At 36.8% G+C, this 22598-nt stretch overlaps 2 protein-coding genes across 2 annotated transcripts in view; both read right to left on the reverse strand.

The window, feature by feature from the left end:
• Positions 1–1710: 1710 nt before the first annotated feature.
• LOC113069917 (unconventional myosin-If-like) lies at positions 1711–18882 on the reverse strand. Its single transcript, XM_026243036.1, has 29 exons — positions 18431–18882; positions 18139–18236; positions 13936–14067; positions 13440–13529; positions 13252–13346; positions 12013–12100; positions 11838–11927; positions 11609–11740; positions 10388–10522; positions 10143–10275; positions 9787–9983; positions 9563–9643; positions 8811–8897; positions 8626–8712; positions 8366–8533; positions 8177–8262; positions 7840–7921; positions 7646–7752; positions 7451–7549; positions 7019–7163; positions 6747–6861; positions 6163–6332; positions 5735–5880; positions 3987–4133; positions 3758–3906; positions 3606–3665; positions 3260–3479; positions 3003–3175; positions 1711–2928 (listed from the first exon to the last, which is right to left on the reverse strand). Exons 2-29 carry the CDS (start codon positions 18139–18141, stop codon positions 2852–2854), a joined length of 3294 nt encoding a protein of 1097 aa, XP_026098821.1. The 5' UTR covers positions 18142–18236; positions 18431–18882; the 3' UTR covers positions 1711–2851.
• A 134-nt stretch (positions 18883–19016) lies between these two features.
• Positions 19017–22598, reverse strand: part of LOC113069916 (A disintegrin and metalloproteinase with thrombospondin motifs 10-like) — a 49320-nt gene continuing 45738 nt past the window's right edge. The window contains exon 25 of the mRNA XM_026243035.1: positions 19017–21910. Within this exon, the coding sequence (XP_026098820.1) occupies positions 21801–21910 (110 nt within the window). The 3' untranslated portion in view covers positions 19017–21800. The remainder of the gene's footprint in view (positions 21911–22598) is intronic.

Raw genomic sequence — 22598 nt, forward strand, 5'->3', positions numbered from 1 at the left:
GTTCTATAATGCAAAAATTTAGAGTGAACTGGTCCTATGTTGAACTGTTGAACTGGGTCGAAACTGTTTTTAATGATTCAATGACTTGTTCATATCATAGAAAAAATGAATATTTTAGTGAACAGATCAAAAGATTCGATTCAGTGGGATAATTCAAAATCTGTGCCATTCTAAAATAAACTGAAAATGACAGGTTTCTCTTGCATAAGTGTTGCAAAATTATTTCCTGTGACACTATACAAACCACAGTTATTGTTGCCATTTTAAACAACAGGTGACCTTTTCTGAGCTCACAAGGTTTTCATCATTTAACCAATATGTCATACTGTATACTATAGTCATTTATTATCATACAACCACATTTCACCACTGTGCTGCAGCTCGCGAGGTCTTGTACGTATCATTATTACCTCACAGAGCACGGATCATTCACCCGGGAAAAGTCAATTCTCTGGAGATTAAATGATTTGGCAGGGGAGTGCAGCGCATAATTACAGAGAAAGCAAACAAAAACTACAATAACCGAAACGCTTATGATTAGACTAACATGCGTATCTTATATTAACTATATGAAGTAGGCCTACCAAACAATCTTAGAACTAAAAAAAAAAGAAGAAGAAGACGTAATAAATGGCCTATCGCTTACAGCGCACCCACAGTCGCGCGCTCCATGTGTCAGGTAGAAGGGGTGAGATGTCCCAGATCCTGTTACTCGGGTCTCGCGTTGTGACATTACCTGGATACTTCAGGTGAAACCGAAGGAACAGTAGCATTCCTCACTGTGCCATTGTACACTGAAGCTGTCAGCTCGCTACGCGGAAAGAACTGAAACGCACCGTTTTCCACTAAAGAACGGCATCCACGCGCCGCGCACGAGCTGCAGCACAAGTTTAACGAACTGAGGTCAAGTTAACCTGCACCTCACCTGTCGAATATTTGACGCCCATTCAACTCATTCACCTCACAAATATTTACAGTTTCAATATTGAATGCCTTCACAAAAATGTAACTTCTTTAAAAAGAAAAAGGTGGCCTCATACCGCACCCCCCTTAGAGAACCTTACCATGGTCTAACCGTGGTTTACGGAACATTTGCTCTCAGGTTACCCTCCTTGTTACTTAATTTATTTATTTGCTTTCGTGCAAATTTGAAGTATTGTGTTTAAGTACCCTTATTTCGCCTTTTTAGAGGTATTTTTTTTGTACTCTTTTTTTTTTTCCACGTTTTTTTTTTCTCCACACTTCACCCCACCATGTGGCAATATATACATATTCAGCTCTATAAAAGTTGGATTACACTGTCTATTGGCAATTGTGTGTTAATAAATATAACTATAGTTTTGTAAGTATTATAGTTAAACACGTGCCAACCAGGGCTATACAAATTAATTAAATTAAATCAAATCAAACTGACAACAAGATTTGATAATGTGATTAAAAACAAGCATACAAATGTTATTTTTTCTACTGTCATCTGATGTTAAAAAATAAAAGAAACAACATGACTTGTGTAGGCCCAAGCTGTTCAAGTAGATTCATTATCCATATTTTAAAGCAGTATTAGGTATTACTTACTAATACTGGTTACTATAGTAAAATATGTTGTCATCTACTTGTACAAATTTCCTAAAAGAAACTATAGGTACATTTACAGTAGATGAAACTGCTGCAGTTAGCCCTCATAAACATTTGCAAGACACTTGCAAATGTGCAGGCTTAAATCTGTATTTGTTTTCACTCTCAGCAACATGCTGATTTTTGCATAAATGTTTAGCATGGAAAATGAGGCCTGAGTTTCTTATCCTTCTTGTTGTAACATCCCTTTGCACCTGTGAAGGAGAGGACTTTAAATCTGAATTCACCTGCTCAACCACTCTTCCCATCCATCCAAAGAACAAGTTTTTTTTTCTGTCATTCACCTTTCTGTCAGACACCTTTTGTGCCAGGGGCTTATACTCTCTATTCAATTGCAAATCCAATCCAAATATCACATCAAATGCAGTTACCACATAAATTAGACAAGAGGGAAAGGAAAGAAGGAAAAACAAGTTTCAATGGTGAAGTTATTTAGGCTTGGCTCTAATTTTCTGGAACATGTTTACTGGCCAAGACAAGTTAAGTTTTAAGTTTTTAAGTAATAATTAGCCTACTTCCAGATGCAAACTTTATCAGATTCTCCATTCAACAAAGCTTGATCAGAGTGAACCGAACCAGAGAGGAAATCTTTTCATCATAATCATCACATTGTAATGGACATATTCCTTATTTTTTGAGAGTATAATCACATTTGTGGCTAAAACATTAGGACATATTAGGAATATAAATATAAATATTTCTTAGATTTTTCATTTAAAATTTAATATAGTGCAGCACTGAACATGTAAAACAAAGCTTTCTTTAATACTGCTAATATCAGACATCAATTTATACTTTCTATAAAGATTTGAATGGAGATTTTACACAGATGACGAGAAATAAAATGGAATAAAAAAAATGATCCATAGAAAATATTTTTACATATTACAGAAAATTTCAGGAAATCGGACATAAAAATTGAGGAAAAGGCTTTGATTGTTGTTCTTCCCTTTGAAAAAAAGAAACCATTCTCAAAAATCTTTCAAACTGCACAACAGCACAGCCAAGTGGTCATTTGTGGACAGTGCAGAGTCTTTGTAAACAAAAGAAAAAACAAAAAAAAACAAGTCATAAAATTCTGCAAAAAATCCTACTGATCTTGTCACTGGCTTGAGTCCAAATTCCCAGAGCCTAAAGGATTCCATGATCTAGAGGAGGTTAGACGTCAAAGGTCAGGGTGCAGGTGCATCAGTGTGACCTCGCTAACATGCAGAGGTCAGATCTTCTCCACATAGTTTCCAGGAAAGAGACCCTCCTTCCCATGAATCCGCCCTCGCCACCACCCCGATGGATCTGCAGGAAACCCAGAGGAGCATTAGACACAAAGCCTGAATCGAATTCACAACATTCTTATTTCCAGGTCTCACCTTCACTGAGAAGGTCTATGACGTCATTGACATCAAAACTAATTTCATCCACATCTTGGCCAAAATACTGGTAAAGCGCTCTGCAACGAGGGCCCTGTGGTCGGGGCTGAGGTTTGGGACGGCTAGAGGGGGCCGGTGGAGGGCGTTGACTGATGCTCCTTTTCCGCTGCATTCTGGGAAGTTTTAGACTGTTTAGTACTTACAAAAACTGGTTTTGAGATGCTTTTGTAGGGGCATGTGCATCTGTGTTCTCTTACCCTGACATGCCCTGATCAGGCACATTGAGGAAGTCGAGGTTCGTGGACTGATTCTGGGCTGGCCTGGAGCCTCTTCGATTCTTCTGCGATCCCAGTTTAGGAAGAGCATTGCTAGGTGGAGGGTTCCTCACTGGCATGGAGTACGTCGCTTCCTTCTGTGAAGGATGCTGCTGTTGTGCACCACCCCGGGCAAACTGTGCAGCCCCGTTCTGATGGCCCCCTGTCAAAAATCACATCATATAGAGGGCGTCAATAAATATAGAGGGAATAGAAATGTATCCACATGGTTCAGCATAGCAGTTTAAGCTCAGAATTTGAACTTAATTACATCCATTAGGAATTTTACCTCTGTGCCGTGGCTGGTTTCTCCCTCCTTGACTCTGTGGCATGCCTTTCCTTGTTGGCTCTGGAAAAAAAAAAAAAAAAAACATGCAGTAAAGCGCAATGTTTTTTTGTGCCACTGTTGACACACTTCATCCATCCATTTATCTCACGTACTGGATGTCTTTGGTAGTCCATCTCCTATAGTGATAGTAAGGGTCTTTCCTCCAGGTTTGATGACGGCTACATCGGTCTGTCCCCTCTGGAAAACCACAACACGTGAGCTGCCTCCTCCCCAGCCCTCCTTCTTCACACGGAACTCCAGCCTGCACAAAATATTAGTTTATGTACCGCTCTGGAATGAGTCCAATGCAATAGAGAGTAAAAGATAGAGAGTTATGAGCACCTGTCGTTGAAGGACAGTGTGAGTTTGCTTTGGGTCTGCTCCTCATAACGTTTGCACAGCAGACTGAGGAACTCCGTCTTAAATGTGGACTCCAGCAGACTGTCATACTCACTCTCGTGAAGGATGAAGAAGTCATCTTGCCTTGTGCTGGAGGGAAATAAAAGAAGACTCATTTTTTACATTTCCTGAAGAAAATATGGTGCTTGTCCAAACAAAATTCAGAAGTTTTCAATATAAGTTTCCCAGTATTAACCCAGTGTTTTTGTTCTTGTTTCATTTATTTTTTATTTCTTTGGAAAAGTTTTTTGAGCTTTCTTTTGAACTTTCCATTTCCTTGTTCTATTTATTTTTATTAGTCTATTCAAGAAACCTAAAAATGTATTATGGTTTCAACAAAAATATTCATAGGCACAACTGTTTTCAACATTGTCAAATATAAGAAATCAGCAGATCATGTGACGCTGAGGAATGGACTAATGGCTGGATGGAAATTACATTTTAGAATATATTCAAATATAAATTTTTATTTTTATTTTTTTGTAATAGTTCTGTAGACTGTTTTGTAAAACTGTATGAGATTTTTTCAAAAACATAAAAAAAACATCCCCTATAGCTCCATCTTTAAGTCTTAATCAATACCAGAATAGAATTGTGTTACTTTTAACATTTTATTTTTTATAAACCATTCACTATTAGCATTTTAAAATTATGATATGATTAGAAAAAGATACGAACAGTTCTGGGTGTGATTATGAAGATACCAAGTCAAGGAAGACCTAACAGTAAATTCATTTAAATAAAATCCAACAAATGACATTTTCTCATCAGTCATTCAAAACTCAAACAGCTCAAATGGTGCCTGACAATTAATACAATGAAAAGATTTAGAGCAATTAAGGAAAAAATAGAGGAGGGCATGAGAGAGGGCATCAAAGCACAGTAATAGTAAGTGACTAATGTGTAATTGATTTTTACATTATCTTCACATGTCTCTGATATATCATCATTAAACATCATCTTAACAAGTAGACGATCACCATCCCTCTCTCTCTTGTTCAAAACCGCTTTCATTCTCACTCAGACTTGCCATATAAGGCAGAAAAAAGAGCTGAGCTGCCATAAATATTAACTCATTTCCTGTTTGTTAATTTCCTTTTAGCACTTTTGCAAATAGTTTGACCCAGCAGAACTTCCGCGTACGCTCTTCTGCTGTAGCAGCAGTGGTGGTCTGGCAGCTGGTTTGTGTCACATAGAAATAAATCAGCATGTAAGCACTATTGTGTATGAAGCAGACACAGAATAAATGCTCAGGCTCAGAGCTTAAATAACAGACAATGATTTTAAAAGCAGGTGTATATCTGTATAAATGTGTAATGCCATTTTGGATTTGCAATTGCAATATTTTGTTGAATAAATGTGAATATTTACACATCTAGTTGTTCCTTGTTAAATGAGCAAAGTGCAATTGCAACAAAAATGCCACTATATTTCTAGACTAAGAAAAAAAAAATAAATAAAAAAAAAAAAATATATATATATATATATATATATATATATATATATATATATATATATATATATATATATATATATATAAATATATATATAAATATATATGTGTGTGTGTGTGTGCATATTATACACGTGTGTGTGTATATGTATATATATATATATATATATATATATATATATATATATTTATTTTGCACTAGCATAGACTAAACGGGCAGTATAAGGCAGCTACTCACCTCAAAGAGATCGAATGGACACTTTTAATGTCAAGCTTTCTTTTCAGAACTTCCTTTATCAAGCCTTTCTCTGGTCCTTTCTTTACCTTTTCCCGACCAATTAGGTAGATGGATTTCGGTGTTAGTATCAGATCCCTCTTTATAGACTAAAGAAAACAACGAGAAATAATCCTGAACCCAAGAATCCTGAATCGTATCACAGTTTCCACTAAAATATTAAGCAGCACAACTGTTGTCAACACTGATAATGAGAAGAAATGTTGTTTTTTTTGGACCCTAAATCATCATTTTAAATTGAATAAAATTTACATTAAAAAATTTAAGAGACTTTAGAGACTTTAGCATTTTAGAGACTTGTTTCAAAAACATTAATAATCTTAATGTTTGAAAGGAACACTACACATCATTTTTGCTTATTGGTTTCTCACCTTGAACCTACGGTCAAACTTGTTGACTGAGTCTGCAAAGTCAACTCGCTCTCTCTTGAGCATGAACTGCCGGAGTTCAGGCCTCTCTTCCATTCCCAGGTAATCGCCAACAAAGTTCCTGTTTATACTATTCTTACGTCGTTCTTTAAAGTTATACAGTATATCAGAGGCTGAAATTTAGACAGAGAGAGAAAGACAGTGTACAACCTCATATATAAAATTTGTTATTACAGTGCTTAACATATGCAATGTAAACATTACAAAACAGAAAAGGGGATTATAAATAAATGTAATTAATTTAATCCTAAATCACCTAGAAGTTTCATTTTAAAAAGTTGTTTATAATTACAAATAGATTATTGTACCCAAAATTTGTTTATGCAGTGTATTATTTATGTTTATTAGAGGATCCTGCCATTAGCTTAGCATAATGCTAACAGCAAAGTCTTGTGAAATGAATGGAAACACTGTTTGTGTGGCACACGGTAGACCGCTTCGATCAGTCACTTATGAAGTTCTGCGACTGTTAGGATGCTGTTAGGCTCTATGGAAGAAGTCTCCAGGTTTTATAAACTTGTACTCACCCTCCTCCCGCATCTGTTCATATTTCTTCCTGGCGATGAATTTCCTCCACGCCTTCTGGATGGTCCTGGCAAATGTGTCGAACTTCCTCTCTCGCATCTCCTCCAGCAAAAATAGCTGCAGTTAAAAGAAATGGGAGTTGAAACGGGATTTAAGGGAAAGTTCAGATTCGACCCACAGTTTATTTATGCCCTTCTTTTTAGGCCTTATTATAGGTGTTCTATGTCTTTTTAATTCATTTTGTGACTTTTTTTGGCTAATTCCTGAGCCTCACCGACTCTGGATTCTTGACGAAGACTTTGGTGCGTCCCATTTGGTACTGATCTGTGTCCATGTTTACAGAACGCAAGAGGTGCAAAACGCCCTGCTGTTCCGGACCACGCCAATTAGGCCACGTCTCTGCTGTTAGAATGGCGTACCTAGCAAAACACAAGTGCTTTTCTTTAACTGCAGAGATGAACACACCTGGGAAATCACCTGTGAAATTAGCACTCCTGAGAGGTCAAGATGAACACACCAGCGATATTTCCGCAGAGATTAACACCCGAGACTAATTTATTTGAGCTCTCTCACCTGAGGTTCATTTTCTTAACTAGAAAATCCCAGAGCTAATTCAAGTTATGCTTTGCAATGCTACTAAAATATCCATATGAAACGTATTTTAAAATATATTTTGTCCAACATATTTTTTCAGGCTTACTCTTACCTCTGTAAAAACTTCTGGAAGATTCTACGATAAGCAAAGCCGGCTCGTCGTACCCTAATATTTTCCCTCAAGCCAAGATATTCCACCTGATGTTTCACTCTGAGAAGATAAAAGTGAAATTTATGAATAGCACATGTTGTAGTTCATTTACACCATCTTTGTGAAATATCTGGAGTCTTATTTGTATGAGCTCACCTGCTCTCCTCCCAGTCTTTGGGCCTCTTGGTCTCGTTGGGTTTGATGCAGCGGATGTAGTGCGGTGTGCACTTCATCAGTGTGCTAACCAGCTCATTGGCCTGTCTCTGTGGACCAGATAGTCAATGAGTGACTCCAGATAAAGGAAATGTGGCAGGTGTGCCATATGAGTTTATTATAAACATTGGTCTTACTTTGATCTTCGAGCTAGCGGTGGTTGGTCTACCTTTCTTATCCGTGTTGAGGTTTTCTGGGAAGAGGCTCTGGATGAAGTCACTGCAATGTCAAGGGAGATCAATATTTTGTGGATGTTTGGAACACGTTGACTGAGATTACGGGGGAAAAAATGGTTATGTCCACTTGCAAGAAAACAAGTTGCAGGGAAAATTGATTACTCTCATCTGTCTTTGTTCTGTTGTTTCCTTGGCTTTCTGTTACATGAAGTTCTCTACCTTTTTACCAAACCTAAAACAACCTTAAACAGTTCTTATGACACGAGAGAAAAAGAGAGAATTAGTGGATAGCTCTTACTATTGGCTGCTTTGCATCAATTCTATGAGATCAGGAAAAAGCACATCTCTGTTTCGCTCACAGAATCCGCTGATGTCATACGACACCTGAATCAAAGAAGCAGGAATGAGAAGCAATTCGGGAGTGCTACACTACTGTTCAAAATTGTTTTTGGTTGGTAAGCACTAAAGATCAAAAGTCGTAACACACCTTGCCAGCATAGTGGTGAATGACGAAACCAGAGTTCCAGTTGTTGAAGTGTTCGTGCGTCCCCACCGCAGCCTGTAGCTTCTGAAGCAGAGTCATATCAGCTCCATCTCCTTTGGCGTGCATGGTGGCGCAAACATCATCCAGCACGCTCATGATGCCGGGAGGATTCTGGGATTGAGGAGGGAACGGGGTTACAGCTGACAAAGCTAATCAAAATGATTATTAATAATGAATATAGCACAGCCTCTCTACGGGCTTACCAGTTTATTTTCTATTAAGTCACACACAACTTTGTTGTTAAAGTATTCTATAGGTGTCCATTTAATGCCCTCCTGTACATACTCTTCCTGCAGGAAGTAAAGAACAATAAAGTCTGTCAGGCTGCGACTTTACACACATCAAGAAGGATATAGTGAAAGAATAATGAAAGAGCTGTTTGTTGTACCTGTTCTGCTTTCAGTGTCAGCTCAATAAAGATCTGCTGCAGCTTTTCATTCACAAAGTTGATACAGAACTGCTCAAAACCATTCCTCTAGAGAAAAATTGTTATTAACAATAGAATTAAATTAAAATGTACTCATTTTTTTTTCACAGTATGTCACTTAAGGACATTAACACTTGAAAATAATAATAAAACACGCACACATACACAAAATATGTCTTCCATTCAAATGTTTGGGGTCGATTTTTATAATGTTACTGAAATAAGTGTCTTATTTTCACCAAGGCTGCATTTATTTGTTCACTTATAGAGTAAAAAGATTAATACTGTGAAATTTGATTACAATTCTAAAATATCATTAAAATGATCTATTTAATATATTTTAATTAATAATATTTAATAATTATTATTATCAATGTTGAAAACAGCTGTGCTGCTTAATGATGAAAAATAAGGTTCTATATTTTAAGTGTTCTTTGATTAATAAAAAGCTCAAAGAGCAGCATTAATTTGCAAAACAAATATTTTGTAACATCATAAATAATTACTGTCACTTGAGGCTTTATTTCTAAATAAAAGTATTAATTTAATTCTTTTTTTTATTACTCTTACTGAACCCAGACTTTTGAATGGCAATGCATATTTAGAGTCAATTAAAATTACAAATATGACTAACTGACTGATTAATGATTAGAAGTTTAAAATTCCCTCATTATAATATTCAATAAAAATCAATAAAAGGAGACGATATTCACCTGGAAAATTTCAAATCCATAAATATCCAGAACACCAATACTGAGCTCCTCAATGGGTTTCTGCATGGCTTTATTTATTGCCTGCTCAAACAGAGAAAAGCAAAAAAAAAAAAAAATATATATATATATATATATATATATATATATATATATATATATATAATTTTTATTTATTTTTTCATCTCAACCAAAAGTTATTGGGTGTCCATGCACTGTTTGCTAACCTCAACAAGGTAGTCAAACAGACGGGCGTAAAGTGCTTTGGAGAGAGCGTCACGTGTGTAGCATGCTTGTTCTCTGTTCAGAGTCACATCAATGGATTCAGATTTACCACCCCACTTGGAGTCCATTTTCCTGCTGGTGAGTTTCTCCTGTAGACGGTTTTGGTCGATGCCCAGCAAGTACGCAGGGAACGCCAGTACTGTGTTGAAAGCAGTGTAAAAGATGTCAACGCAAAGTCTAACAGAACATTTACAAAGCTCAAAATAATCAGTTACTATTATGACAGTCAGTGGTTTCAGAATTATACTGAGTGATCTCAGAACAGCAAATAGACACAATTCATCCACATATCACTCACAGTCCGTGCTCTCCACCTGCGCGTAGTTTCCCGCCTCAATGAAATTGACGGCGCCCAGATGTAAGATGCCAGCTACAATCTGCAGCGCCTGCCTCTGAAACATCTCTGGTATGCCAATCACCTGCATGGCTTCCTGTAGACATCAAAAACAGCAAAGGTCTTAGTAGCAGAAACTGGACTGTTCTCAATGTGTCTGAGATGAGATACACATAATCTGGCAGGATGATATAAATGAAAATATGCACCATGGTTTCTTGGAAGTCCTTGCTGTCATTAGTTCCATCCACCTTGTATGTTCCAGACTGATTCAGGTAGAAGTAGTAATCTGGAGTCATAATTCCCAATTCTTCCCTCTGCTGAGGCGTGCAACCATCTATTAGCTAAAAAAAAAAAGGTAGAAAATAGATTGAGCGAGAGAGAGAAAGAGATGTGGTTAATTCAATAGCCTTTCATGTGGCCCATCAGTAATTAGAAAATTTAATGTAATCAGCAACATGAATTTAACTTTTAATTCTATGAATTTTGAAAATGACATATGATACATATGATGCCACAAATATTGGCACCCCCAGAAAGTTTTAGGAGTGAAGTATCTCTGAAGTATATTCCCATTCATATTTAACTTTTTTTTTTTTTGCACACCAGGCAAAAAAAGACTAGGAGTATGAAATTAACCAGTCATGACTTTTTCTTCCACAGGATTATAAATCGAAGGACACAAAGGCCAAATTCCCTTAATCATCCATTACAAAGAGTAAAACCAGAAAATATAGTTCTGATGTGCAGAACAATATTGTTGAGCTTCACAAAATAGAAAGTGGCTGTAAGAAAAGAGCTAAAGCATTTCAAATCCCAATTTCCACCATCAGGGCAATAATTAAGAAGTTACAATCAACTAAAGATATTATAAATCTGCCTGGAAGAGGACGCGTGTCTATATCGTCCTAATGCACAGAAGTAGAGAGAAGAAGAGTTTGAGTGGCCAAAGACTGTTCGAGGATCACAGCTGGGGAATCGAAGAGATTAGATGAGTCTTTGAGTCAGAAAGCCTAAAAAAAAAATTGTCCCACTTTATATTAAGTGACCTTAACTACTATGCACTTACATTTAAATTAATAATTTGGTATAATGCACTTATTGTGTACATACATGTTTATAGATTGGACTTAGATCTGTAATTACATGTATAATTGCAATGTTGACCCATCCCTTACACCTTAACCCACCCTTAAACCTACCCATTAGGTAATGATGGCATTATTAATTTCTTTGATTTTATTTAAATTATGTAATTTATATAATATATCTTATTTTAATACTATTGCATATATTAAATTTAGTCTTGATGGTGACTTATTTTCGGTTTCTAAACTCTATTAAATGAGATCTCTGTGATTTATATAAAACATTTTATATTTAAGACACTGTTTAAAAAATATGGATCTATAATTATAACATTTTCCTACCTGGTAAAAGATGTGAAAGTTCCTTTCACTTTCATTCTGGCTCACGACTCTTGATTTTTCCAGCAAGAAGTTGGAGATCTTCCCTCCGTCTGGCTCTCCTCCTCGACTAAACTGGATCTCAAAGTATTTGCCCTGTCAATTGAGCTATGTTACTCATAGTAATGGGACACAGGTTTGCGTGTTGTAAATTCATCAGACTGAGCTGCATATACGTGAGTGTGAAACGTACAAAGCGACTTGAATTGTTGTTGCGGACTGTCTTCGCATTGCCAAAGGCTTCCAGCAGAGGGTTCGACTGCAGGATAATTTCCTTCACATGCTGAACAACAAAAAACAACACAGCACAAGCTTTATAACTGCCATTTGCCGCATGCTAAAAAGTTCAGAGATATTTAACTTGTTACCTGTACTTTAGCTCCTCCTCCTGATACTTTAGAGATGTAGCCCATAATGTATTTAGCAGCAACGGTTTTTCCTGCTCCACTTTCTCCACTGAACACAAACACACAGAAGACAGGAACACAACTCCCTGATTATGTTAAGTCACCCCGATTCAACATAATTCATCACTTGTATATCAGTGCTATTTCAATTTACATTCTCTCTCTCTCTCTCTCTCACACACACACACACACACACACACTCACACAAGCATGCTTTTAAAAAGTGGTGTCACTTAAACAGGAAGTTGTGGTTAGTGGCTTTTAATTAAACCCAGTTTTAATTCTTTCTCTCTCTTTTTTTTTTAAAGAAATTATAGCACTCGTAAGCTGAATAAAATGGTATGCCTACATATGGTAATTCTCATCCTCATTGGCCAAGACCCAAAAAATGGAAGTAGGAAGGCATCAGGACACATCTTGTGACACTAAAATGTCCCTATTTGGTCAATCAGATAACATACTGCAGTGCCTACAATATCCTGGTTGTAAAATATCAGTGGTTGGTTAAAATGATTGAATTAATGGCTAAATTAATTCAACTTATTTATTCTGTTCTACTGGGAAATAGTTATTCTTAGTTATTAAATATTTGTTTGGTTATGTCTAAAGCTCACTAGATTTGTTCTAGTTCATTAGATGTGATGGTCTGTAAGGTACAGTACCTAAAGAGGAACTTTCATACAAACTTACATTCAGCTGGACAGTAAAGCAGCAAAGAAAGCTATTAAGAAACAACATTTGCAAGCTCCTCTCCACTGCCTGTGTAAATCAGGAAGGAAACTTTACTAAGAATGGTGACCACTGCTGCAAAGGCTTCTGTGGGTGTGACAAATAAGGGAAGGAACGGTCCAACAGTGAGAATGGGACCAAAAAGAGTAAAACGTTGATATTGGTGACACTAATACTGAAATGTTTATCTCTGCCAAACGGCTGAGATAGCAAATTTTGCCTCGAGTTGTTAGACAGTGAAAGGTCGCAGACAGCTTACTCAGAACTGGAAATGCATACAAAAAAATGATTTCTTTAAACGTTGAACCAGAAGCGAGTCATGTAAATTCCCTGATAATTCTTCGCTTGTGGTTTAATTTAGAGGTGTGGCCTGCATGTGAAAACGGCCTGGGGTTTGAATGTGGCAAGTCACAGGAAGAACATCAAATCCGCATTGAAAGAAGCGGCTTGTATCATGCGAACATCACAAACCTGATAATGACACACTGATTCTCACTGTCAATCATCATGTTCCTGTACATGTTGTCTGTCAAAGCATAAATGTGCGGTGGGTTCTCATATTGGGCCTAAAGAAAAAAGAGATGGCTATGAATATGGCATGTTAAATACAAGATAAATCTGCTACATGACTGACTAAGGGTTCATTGTATTTGACCTACAGCTCCCTGGTAGAGCTCAATCTCACGGTCAGTGAAGTACGGCATCTGTTTGAAGGGATTCACCGATATCAAGACAGACCCTATATAGGTCTTAAAATCACAGTTAAGGACATATGAACAATCCAGTTAAATGAAATCCAATTCAGTTTTTTCAAAAATCATAAAGTTTCATATTATCAATGTTTTCAGCCGTTTTTGTGGTGATTCTGTGATGATTAGTCGAAATTTATTTGACAAAGAAATCTAGAAATAAAACAAGTATTTATCTTACTGAGAAATCGTATTTGTTCCCATGCAATTAAAGAGTGGCTGCTAAGTGTCACATAAAATCAGGAAGCAAGTGTGTGCGAACTGTTACATGTAAACAAAAGAGGAAGACAAAACTTGTGATCGAAGTCTTAAAAACAGCAACAACACCAACAGTGCTAACCGATCAGCTGAGAGGAGTGTGTTGTTCCACCCTCGAGTTATCTGATCGCTTTCATATCAAGGATACAAAGATGTAGTCGTCCATAAATCTCTTTTTGAGATTTTCCACGATGGCATCTTCAGTGATCTTGGAGAGAAGCACCATGTCATCAACACCACTCTGCTTGACATTCTGGCTCTGCCAGTGATACTTACTGCCCTGAAGGACAGATGATAGATAGAAAGAGAGAGAGAGAGAGAGAATAGAGTCCATTTACAGGAATTTTACAACAAAGATTTGAGTTCATGTACTTTAAGAAAAAGACATTATGCTATTGTAGACCCTATTTAGCAACTGACTTGTTTTAATCATAATAAATCTTGAGGGAACCCATGCTTTCTTGTCCCAACATAATTGTAAAGCACTTTAGGTGTACAGCAATACACAATAAAGCGCTATATAAATGCATCATTCATTGATTCATACTAGAAACTGAACAAGTCTACGAGAAGTCAGAAGATATTACAGTATATGGTACTTTGATGCTGAGATCAAAGAAATGTAAATACAATATGGAAAAACATCCGGAATCCTTTTTACTTACATAAACACTGGATAAAAACTGGATTATATTGATCAAGAATTGACTAAAATGTTAAAAGTGAAATAAAGCCAGACTGACTTTTGAAGAGGCTTAGGGTAAATTTTAGGCAGAGCATTTCAATGTATCTCAATGGAAACAAAACTCCATTGATGGCATTGAATTACTGTAAATCCAAAAGGAAAAAAAAAACCCAGCTTATTTAAAAATTGTACGTGTTTCTTACATATGCAGTATGTCACCCTTTTACTTATATCCCATACAAAGAGCAAAGGAACACATTGTTTAATTCACATATACTGCACTGATATTCAAGCCAGTGAAAGACACAGCCTTTGGAAAACTTACAGCTGTGTTTCAATCAGACTTACAGCATCCAGTTCCTCTTTCAATCTTCCCTGTTTTAAAGTATTTACCACTATTTCTAACCACTGGCGATTGCAGTCAGAGAATGGGAGAAGCTAAAAGCTGAACCGAGATGTGCATCTCTGTTCACATAAATGTAGGCTCCTTGTTTAAAAAGGAAACACAATCTTCATAAATACAAAGTCAAAAACATGTTTCTAAAAAATGTTGCAATGTTGTGTGCAAACACACACACACAAAAGATAATGTGTTCAGCTTTAGAATTTAAAATGGTTACTTTCATAATTATTTCATAGCTACATCCTTTACAAGATGACATTTGAAGAGGGATTTCCTCCTACGTAAGTTAATATAAAGAACCACTGCAAATACATAGTATACCTCTATTTAAAGTATAAGGACTCGACTGAGGTGATGGTAAGGGTAAGCTAAATAAGTCAATATAGGTTGGTTGCAATGTATGTTCTCTAATAATTACCATACAACGGAATTTTCCCAGTCTAAATAACTAGGTGATTGAACTAAGGTGGTTATCTGTGATAACTATAACAGGAAACCACAAATTGTTTCCAAGCAACAGGCAGCAGATGTAAGGAAGTTATAGACCAGTTGTATGTACGTTTCACGTTCTGATGCATTACATCCTCCATAACATTAAAGGTTGTGGCTTTCTTAGCAAAATGACCTGTAACACGTAGCATAATGACAATGTAGTCTGCTTATATTTAGATTTAACTGACCCTAGGTGAAAAGTTCAACATATTTTTATAAAAAGACTTACTTTTTACACAGAAAGCACTGTAACGTTACAGTCGGAGAGGTCAAAGTTAACCCAAGCATGTCAAGGCCTAACATTGATTTTTAACATTGATTGAGGTAAACCAGATGTTTTTGTATACAAGCTCCTTAAGGCTTCTTTTCTTTTGATGTGTTGCACTGTTAGGAAGCTGTGAACCCTTCATTGGGTTTGTGGTCTGAATTCCTAGACTATGTTTCAACCACAGCTCAAACACCACACATGGAGGATGGTCATGGTACTTACACAGTATCTGAGCTACAGCAGAGGTATAAGATTATGAACTAATTAACTGTTTTTGATTGACACTGGATTTTCTGAAGATATATTTCTCTTTCACTCAAAGAGGTTCTGAGAGAGTACAGGCTGTACATAATGTTCGTAGTGTGACTCAAAGCATGACCTAAGATGTTTAAATCTCGATGTAGCACCCGCTCTACAGAATAAAGTCATATTTGTAAGTCACTGTACATGTTCCTCTTTGCTAGTAGAGCTAGGTGATAATACCCCCAAAAATATAAAATGCCTTGTCTACTGATCTTCATATTCCATAAATGGCTAATGAAAGCATATTTAAATCACTCAGAAATGAAAGATACTGAATAGCTGAAATGTTTGGATGAAATAAAGAAACGGGAAATAAGAACATACAATTCACAATCTGACAAGCAAGACAGACAATGAATCAGCCATAATGACTTGCTGACATCTCTGTGTTGAGGTACAGGTCTGAATAATGATAGATTTGGAGGGCACTGATTGCAAATAAAATGAGTATTATTTCCAAACTCACAGTACCTGTAAACCAGCAGGTGAAAAGTATTCTGAAGGAGAGATTCTGAAATGGACATTTTTTTTTAATCCCAAGAGGCCTTTGTTTGCTGAGTGTAGGTTTCTCATCAAAGCCCGATGCCGTCAAACTGGTGAAATGTTCATGTTTCACGATGTCAGGGGCAAGGGAGCTAGGTAGCTGAGAGCATTTTGGGGCTGGGGTGGTGCTTCTGAACAATCCCATGAGGCCATGGGAGAACATTTGTGAATGGCAATGAACCAACACAACTGATGCTGGTAGATCACATGACAATGAGAACGTTACGAATGTAGTATGTTCAGATTGCATTCATGCAATACACATTCATACTATATAGTACATACTTGTTTAAGGGCCATGAAGTAAATAAACAAGAAATACCAAACACAGCTAACAATACTTTGGCTAAGCCTTTCGTTGCTTGCAAACAACTCTTGAGCTTAAAAAACCTCTTCCTCTCTGATGGTTCTCAATAGGGATACGTTTGATGAGGACAAACCTTACTTAAAGTGATTGTCCAAGCCTGTGTGTCTTTCTTTGGAACACTAATTTTGAAAAATGTCTCAGTGGTTCGTTTTTATCCATACAATGAAAGACAGTAGGATTTGAGGTTGTTTTGGAGCCTAATGACTTTCATTTCAAAGTCAAGAACAGTTTAAACATTCTTTTAAATACCTATTTTGGAATGACATCACTAATGTTCCTCTTAGATATTAATAGTCATAGTAATAGTGAAAAATGCTTGACCAGTGAAAAACGCCTACCAATTCCTCATATTCCAAAAATGGTTAATGCACAGCATTGTGTGTCATTCCGAAATGAAAGATTTTGAGATAGCATATGTGATTTATTTAATTAATGGGATGGTGGTTGAATTTCCTTTCCCTTTCCAATATTTATTTATTTAAAAAAAAATTTTTTTTTTTTTTTTGCTAAACTATTCCTAAAATAATGTGGTTCCTGTCAACTTTGCATGCATCGTCTGACCCATGTAAGTTGCAGGCCAGTTGTGCTGGATCATTTTAGTACAGGCTGAGAAAGACACAAGCTTCAGAAAGCTGTACAAGCGGTGAGGAAGTACTGACAAGAACCGCAAGTCCCCTCTGACATACTTCCCCACTACCCCTGCACCCGGTTGCTGTTGCGAAAATTCCTCTGTTAAACCTCTCGCCACACAAAGTCAAACGCACACTTCCTACATAAGCACCACCACAGCCTCAAACTCCTCTCAGCTACAAAGCTACCTTGCCCCTGACATCACGAAAGCCCTCAGTAGCAAGGAAACGTGCGAACATTACACCGGTTTGACAGCATCAGACCTTGATGGTTAACAAGTGCACTCAAAAAAAAGAGAGAATTAAAAGTCACGAATGCTTGTGGTGAATTAAACATTGGCTAATGACAGAGGCCAGTCCGTTTCCATTTAAGGAGTTGTTTCAGTCCTATTTCTTTTGTGTGATGCTGTTCTTTGGGCTACTTTTTTTTTTTTTAGATAGTTTCACACATCCTCTATGAGCCCCTTTAAGCATTTTGATTTTATAGAGGAGGAAACTTTCCAAAATTATTAACTAGATTCATGTATAATGAGGATTATATAACCCTATATACACTTATTCAAAGGCACATAAAGGAATAAAATGACAAATATGAGCAACAAATATGTAAATAATTTAAAGTCTGTCATAAAAGTTAGAACGCATTAAATATCTACTTTACCATTATGCCGGTACTGTTGGTTTCTCCTCGTTTGTAGTTCTTCTTTTGATGAGAGTGACAGTCCAAATGTTTCTCAGCACCCTGCCATGACCAGCAAACTATAGAGCACACGAGCAAAAGTTTAGTGAAGGGAAGCAGTCTGTGACAAGCACTGAGCACAGATCACTTCCTCAAACTCCCACAACCCTTAGGTGAGACAAGAAGAAGTTGCATGCTCTCTCGCCATAGGCTGTACACACACACACACACATAAGCCAACAAACACAGAGGACACATAATTGGTCTAACTCACCTTCCTCATGATCACACAAAACCTATGTCTCACAGGTTCAAAGTCAGCCGTTACTCTGAGGTGTGACAGGATGCAGCCCCTCCTGTTGATTGGATGGCAACAAACTGCACGAAATGCAGAAATGATACAGTCATCCTGCAAAGCACCAAAACTGAACACACCCTAACCACGTTTGAACTTCTTCATGGAGTTCCGAATTCAAAAACAGATTTGGTTTGAGTGTTTCAGGGGCCTCCCAAGGCTAAAATCACATCCTAAAAATTACAATCTAAAAATGACAAACAAAGCTAACCATTACGGTCTCTGGGAGTATACAATGTCAGCTGATCAGCAGGGCCCTGGGCCCCTCAGCACATACACACAGAGCCCATGAATATAATGTTAGTTGTAGCCTACCAATACGTGCAATTTCTAATTGTTTTTCCTTTGTCGTCCTCTACAGATGTGTCCACATAGTCCTGCAGCAGAAATTATACATGTTAATTAGTAAATGACTGTTTAAAAAAATAAAAAAAAAATTAATGAATGCAAATGTAATATGCACATACAAAGAGTTGCTATTAGCACTAAATCTGACCCTCTTTAATATCAGTATGCAGGAAGTTTATTTTTATATTCTATTAAGTAAAAAAGTACAGTGCAGATGGACATACAGTGAAAACACACACATATGACAAGCCAACAAGTCTGAGGTTTATATGTGACAGAAGACTGTGGTAAAAACTGTAATATCTTACCAAGTCTTTGTAAAACAAAATAATAAAATAGGAAATGGATATAAACGGTATACAGCTGATATAACAATACATTGGATATTATTTCTACACAATGCATCTTTTTATTCTGTATTTCAAATTAATTTCAACTGGTCTACGTAAAATTCAGAGGAAATAATCATCACAAGCACATGACAGCACAGTATGTGAAAATCACTATTAAAGTCCAAATAAACAAGTGTGACTGCATTTACAAAATTAATCTACAGTTATTGCAAATGTAGGAACACACTGCAAAATTTAAAGATAAAAGCTTACCATCAAAAAGCAAAACAGCATATTCATCTTTCACATAATAATTGTACCAAATAAATGATTTAAAGCTAGTGTCTCTGCAAAGATACTTGAACAATACTTTTAGTTTTCATAGAATCTTGCTTTTTTTTCCATTAGCAAATGTATTACCAAAACAATCAAAGATTATGGCAAATAAAGACATAGCACCATACTGTAGCACCACGGATTAGCCACCAGTCCGTGAACAGAGGACACCTCTTCAAGATTTGCCCTTCAAATCAAACATTCGATGAATGCTGCCAAAACCCAGGACAGGGGAAAGGTCTGTTATCGCTCTCTTACGATGACTGTCCCTAATAATTTGGCAAATTTATGCTAAAGGCTGATATTTGGGTTAAAAAAGGTTAAATGGAAATTGTAGGTTCTGAAAGGGAATCAAATCAATATGTTAAGAAAACACTGAGTTCATCAAAAAATGGCTCCTTTAATCACTATTATGCTAGTTCCAAACATGTTTTATTTTTTTGTGCGACACAGACCCGCAAAAAAATATTACTTCCACCCTAATTCTTCCCTTTACACTTAAAATGCATATTCAAATGCCATTGCTTCTGCATTATTACAATGACTTACATTCTGGTATTTTACCCATGTACACCTATTGAATGACTTTAGAGGAATTTGAATAAAATTGTAGTACTTTTTAATAAAAATAGCATAAGGTCATGTAGGTTATTGGCATTTTACTTTTTCCCTCCCCCCAAAATATTACTTAAAGGTCTCAAAGGGGAGAGTATGAATTTTTGTCCCACATCTGATAAAATGAAGCAGAAGCTGTCCAGTAACTAAGGTTACATGCGTCACAATTCTGCAATGCCACCAACATTGCTGCATGTTGACTTGTGGTGCATTAGAAGTACATTACATTATCTAAGTGTCAGCGAACAACAATATGACCACCACATGGGTTTAACAACAGCTTCCATTGACCTCTAACTACTATTACATTGTGCACAGAAGCTAAACTGACCCTACCACTTATTTCCCTTTGTTTGCTAAATAGCTCATTGTTCATCCAGGTTTGACTGATGCACGGTATCTTAATATAATGTAAGCATTATTGTACTTGATGGCAAGAAAATTGCACAGCACCAAAACTGCAAATAGCCACATGGCTGTCAGATTAAAAGATACAGTATCTAAGCAACAACCACACTGAATGAGAGATTAAGATATCTGAGTGATCTGGAGTTTCTCTAAAGAGCAGTTCACATGGACAATGATTCAATTGTTCAATGCCAACAAGTCACTGCTAGTCAGTGTTCCTCTCAACTGCAGCAATCATCTGTACCATGAAGCATTTCGGTACAGTAACATTAGTGAACTTTCGGCAAATGTTTCTTTGCAAAAGGTCCATTGTATAGCGCAGTGTTGTAATTTACAGTGCACTGCTTACATAGAAGTCACTTTCAAAACAAACAGCTTTCTGGTGCTCAACGCAGCGATTTTGCAACTTGCGAAATTCTTTGCCAAATCTGTGTAGGGAAAATTATTATTCGATTAGTACTTAGAAATTATTAGATTTCACTGTGAAAATTCTTAGGACCAGTGGTAAAACCGCATCTTCGCTCATGTCGTTTAAATCACCGATTCTTATAAAAATAGTTAACTGTTGGTTGCTTTGCAAATTGCTAGAAGTGAAAAAGGCTCTTAAGGGGATAGTTCACCCAAATATGCATTATTTACTCACTCTCATGTTGTTCTAAACAATTATGAAACAAAAATAGACATTTTATTGTATGGACAAAGATTTCTTCTTTGATGTTCTTGAGAATCTTTGATGTTCTTGAGAATAAAGAAAAAGTCATACAGCTTTTTAACACATAAGGTGAGCAAATAATAACAGAATGTAATTTTTTTGGTGAATTATCCCTTTAAAGATGCACTCAATAATGTTTATCCAAAGTCCAAAACCAACCAGCGCTACAACAAAAAATTACTGAGTGAACTTTTGAGACCTATAATAAAGATGACTGGTTTATGAATGTCACATTACAATAACAGACAAACTATTATTCACTGAGGTTTAGATTTTGCTGAGATTGGCAGTTTCCCAACTCTTCTCTCTCTATTTTCAAGTCTCTCTCTCGCTCTCATTTTCATCCCATGCTTTCTCTCACAATGATGTCAGTCTTCCAGTGGTTAACAGCACTCCTCCAGCGGAATGCTGAGTATGGGCGTTTCTGGCCATGCAAGATGACGGGAGGGTGGAGAGGGAAGAAAATCAGGGCAAGAGAGAGAGTCATAGAGAATGAGAGAGAGAGAGAGAGAGAGAGTGAAAGAGAGTGAGAGGGAGGTCATTGTCCTTGGCAGGTTTTGCAGCACATCTGTCTGAAGTATGCACGGTTGCAAAATTTGAACCTGAGCACCAGGGGGCAGTATGCCACTGTGTTCACATCTTTACACTCTAAGGGGCACAGAAAAAGTGCAGTCAGTCACAGAGAAATTAAATTAGCATCATAAAAACACACAATGTTTTCAGATTTTCCAGTGACTTCAAGCATGTAATACATTTCGACATTTGCCTTGCAATTGAAAAATTCCTATCAGTTTTTTGTCAAGGGAACCAATGTAATGCTAACTTTCAGGTTGGCCTACAAAAAGTACTCACGTGCTTAAAGTACAGTGTAGTGCAGTCATGATGCAATCACTGCAGCACTCTATACTTTATGTATTTGAGTTCTGCAACATAATACTGTCATTAAAGCTGCAGTCTGAACATTTTTTTGGTTAAAAATTGGTCCCGGGTAGGCCACTAGGCTTTTTTCCTCAGCTGGTCAGAACAAACGTAGCAGATTTGTTACTTGTTCAGATAAAATATATGGAAAAAAATTATTTTGTTCATATATTCCAAGACGTAGGTTAGAATCTATGATTACTAAGTATAGGATTCACACAGGTGCGGTGACTGACTGCCACACATAGTCCTCAAAACATTCAATTAATCCGTGCTGGAGACATGCCAGAGTACAACCCACGCAAGGAAGATAATTCAGCAAGTAACTGCAATTCCAGGTTTTCAAACAGAGATGGTGACAAAGAAGCTAAAATGTATGGACTGCAGCTTTAAATTGCATCAGTACAGTTGCTAAAGC

The sequence above is a fragment of the Carassius auratus genome, unplaced genomic scaffold (assembly GCF_003368295.1).
Source record: "Carassius auratus strain Wakin unplaced genomic scaffold, ASM336829v1 scaf_tig00002576, whole genome shotgun sequence".
Lineage (NCBI taxonomy): Eukaryota > Metazoa > Chordata > Actinopteri > Cypriniformes > Cyprinidae > Carassius > Carassius auratus.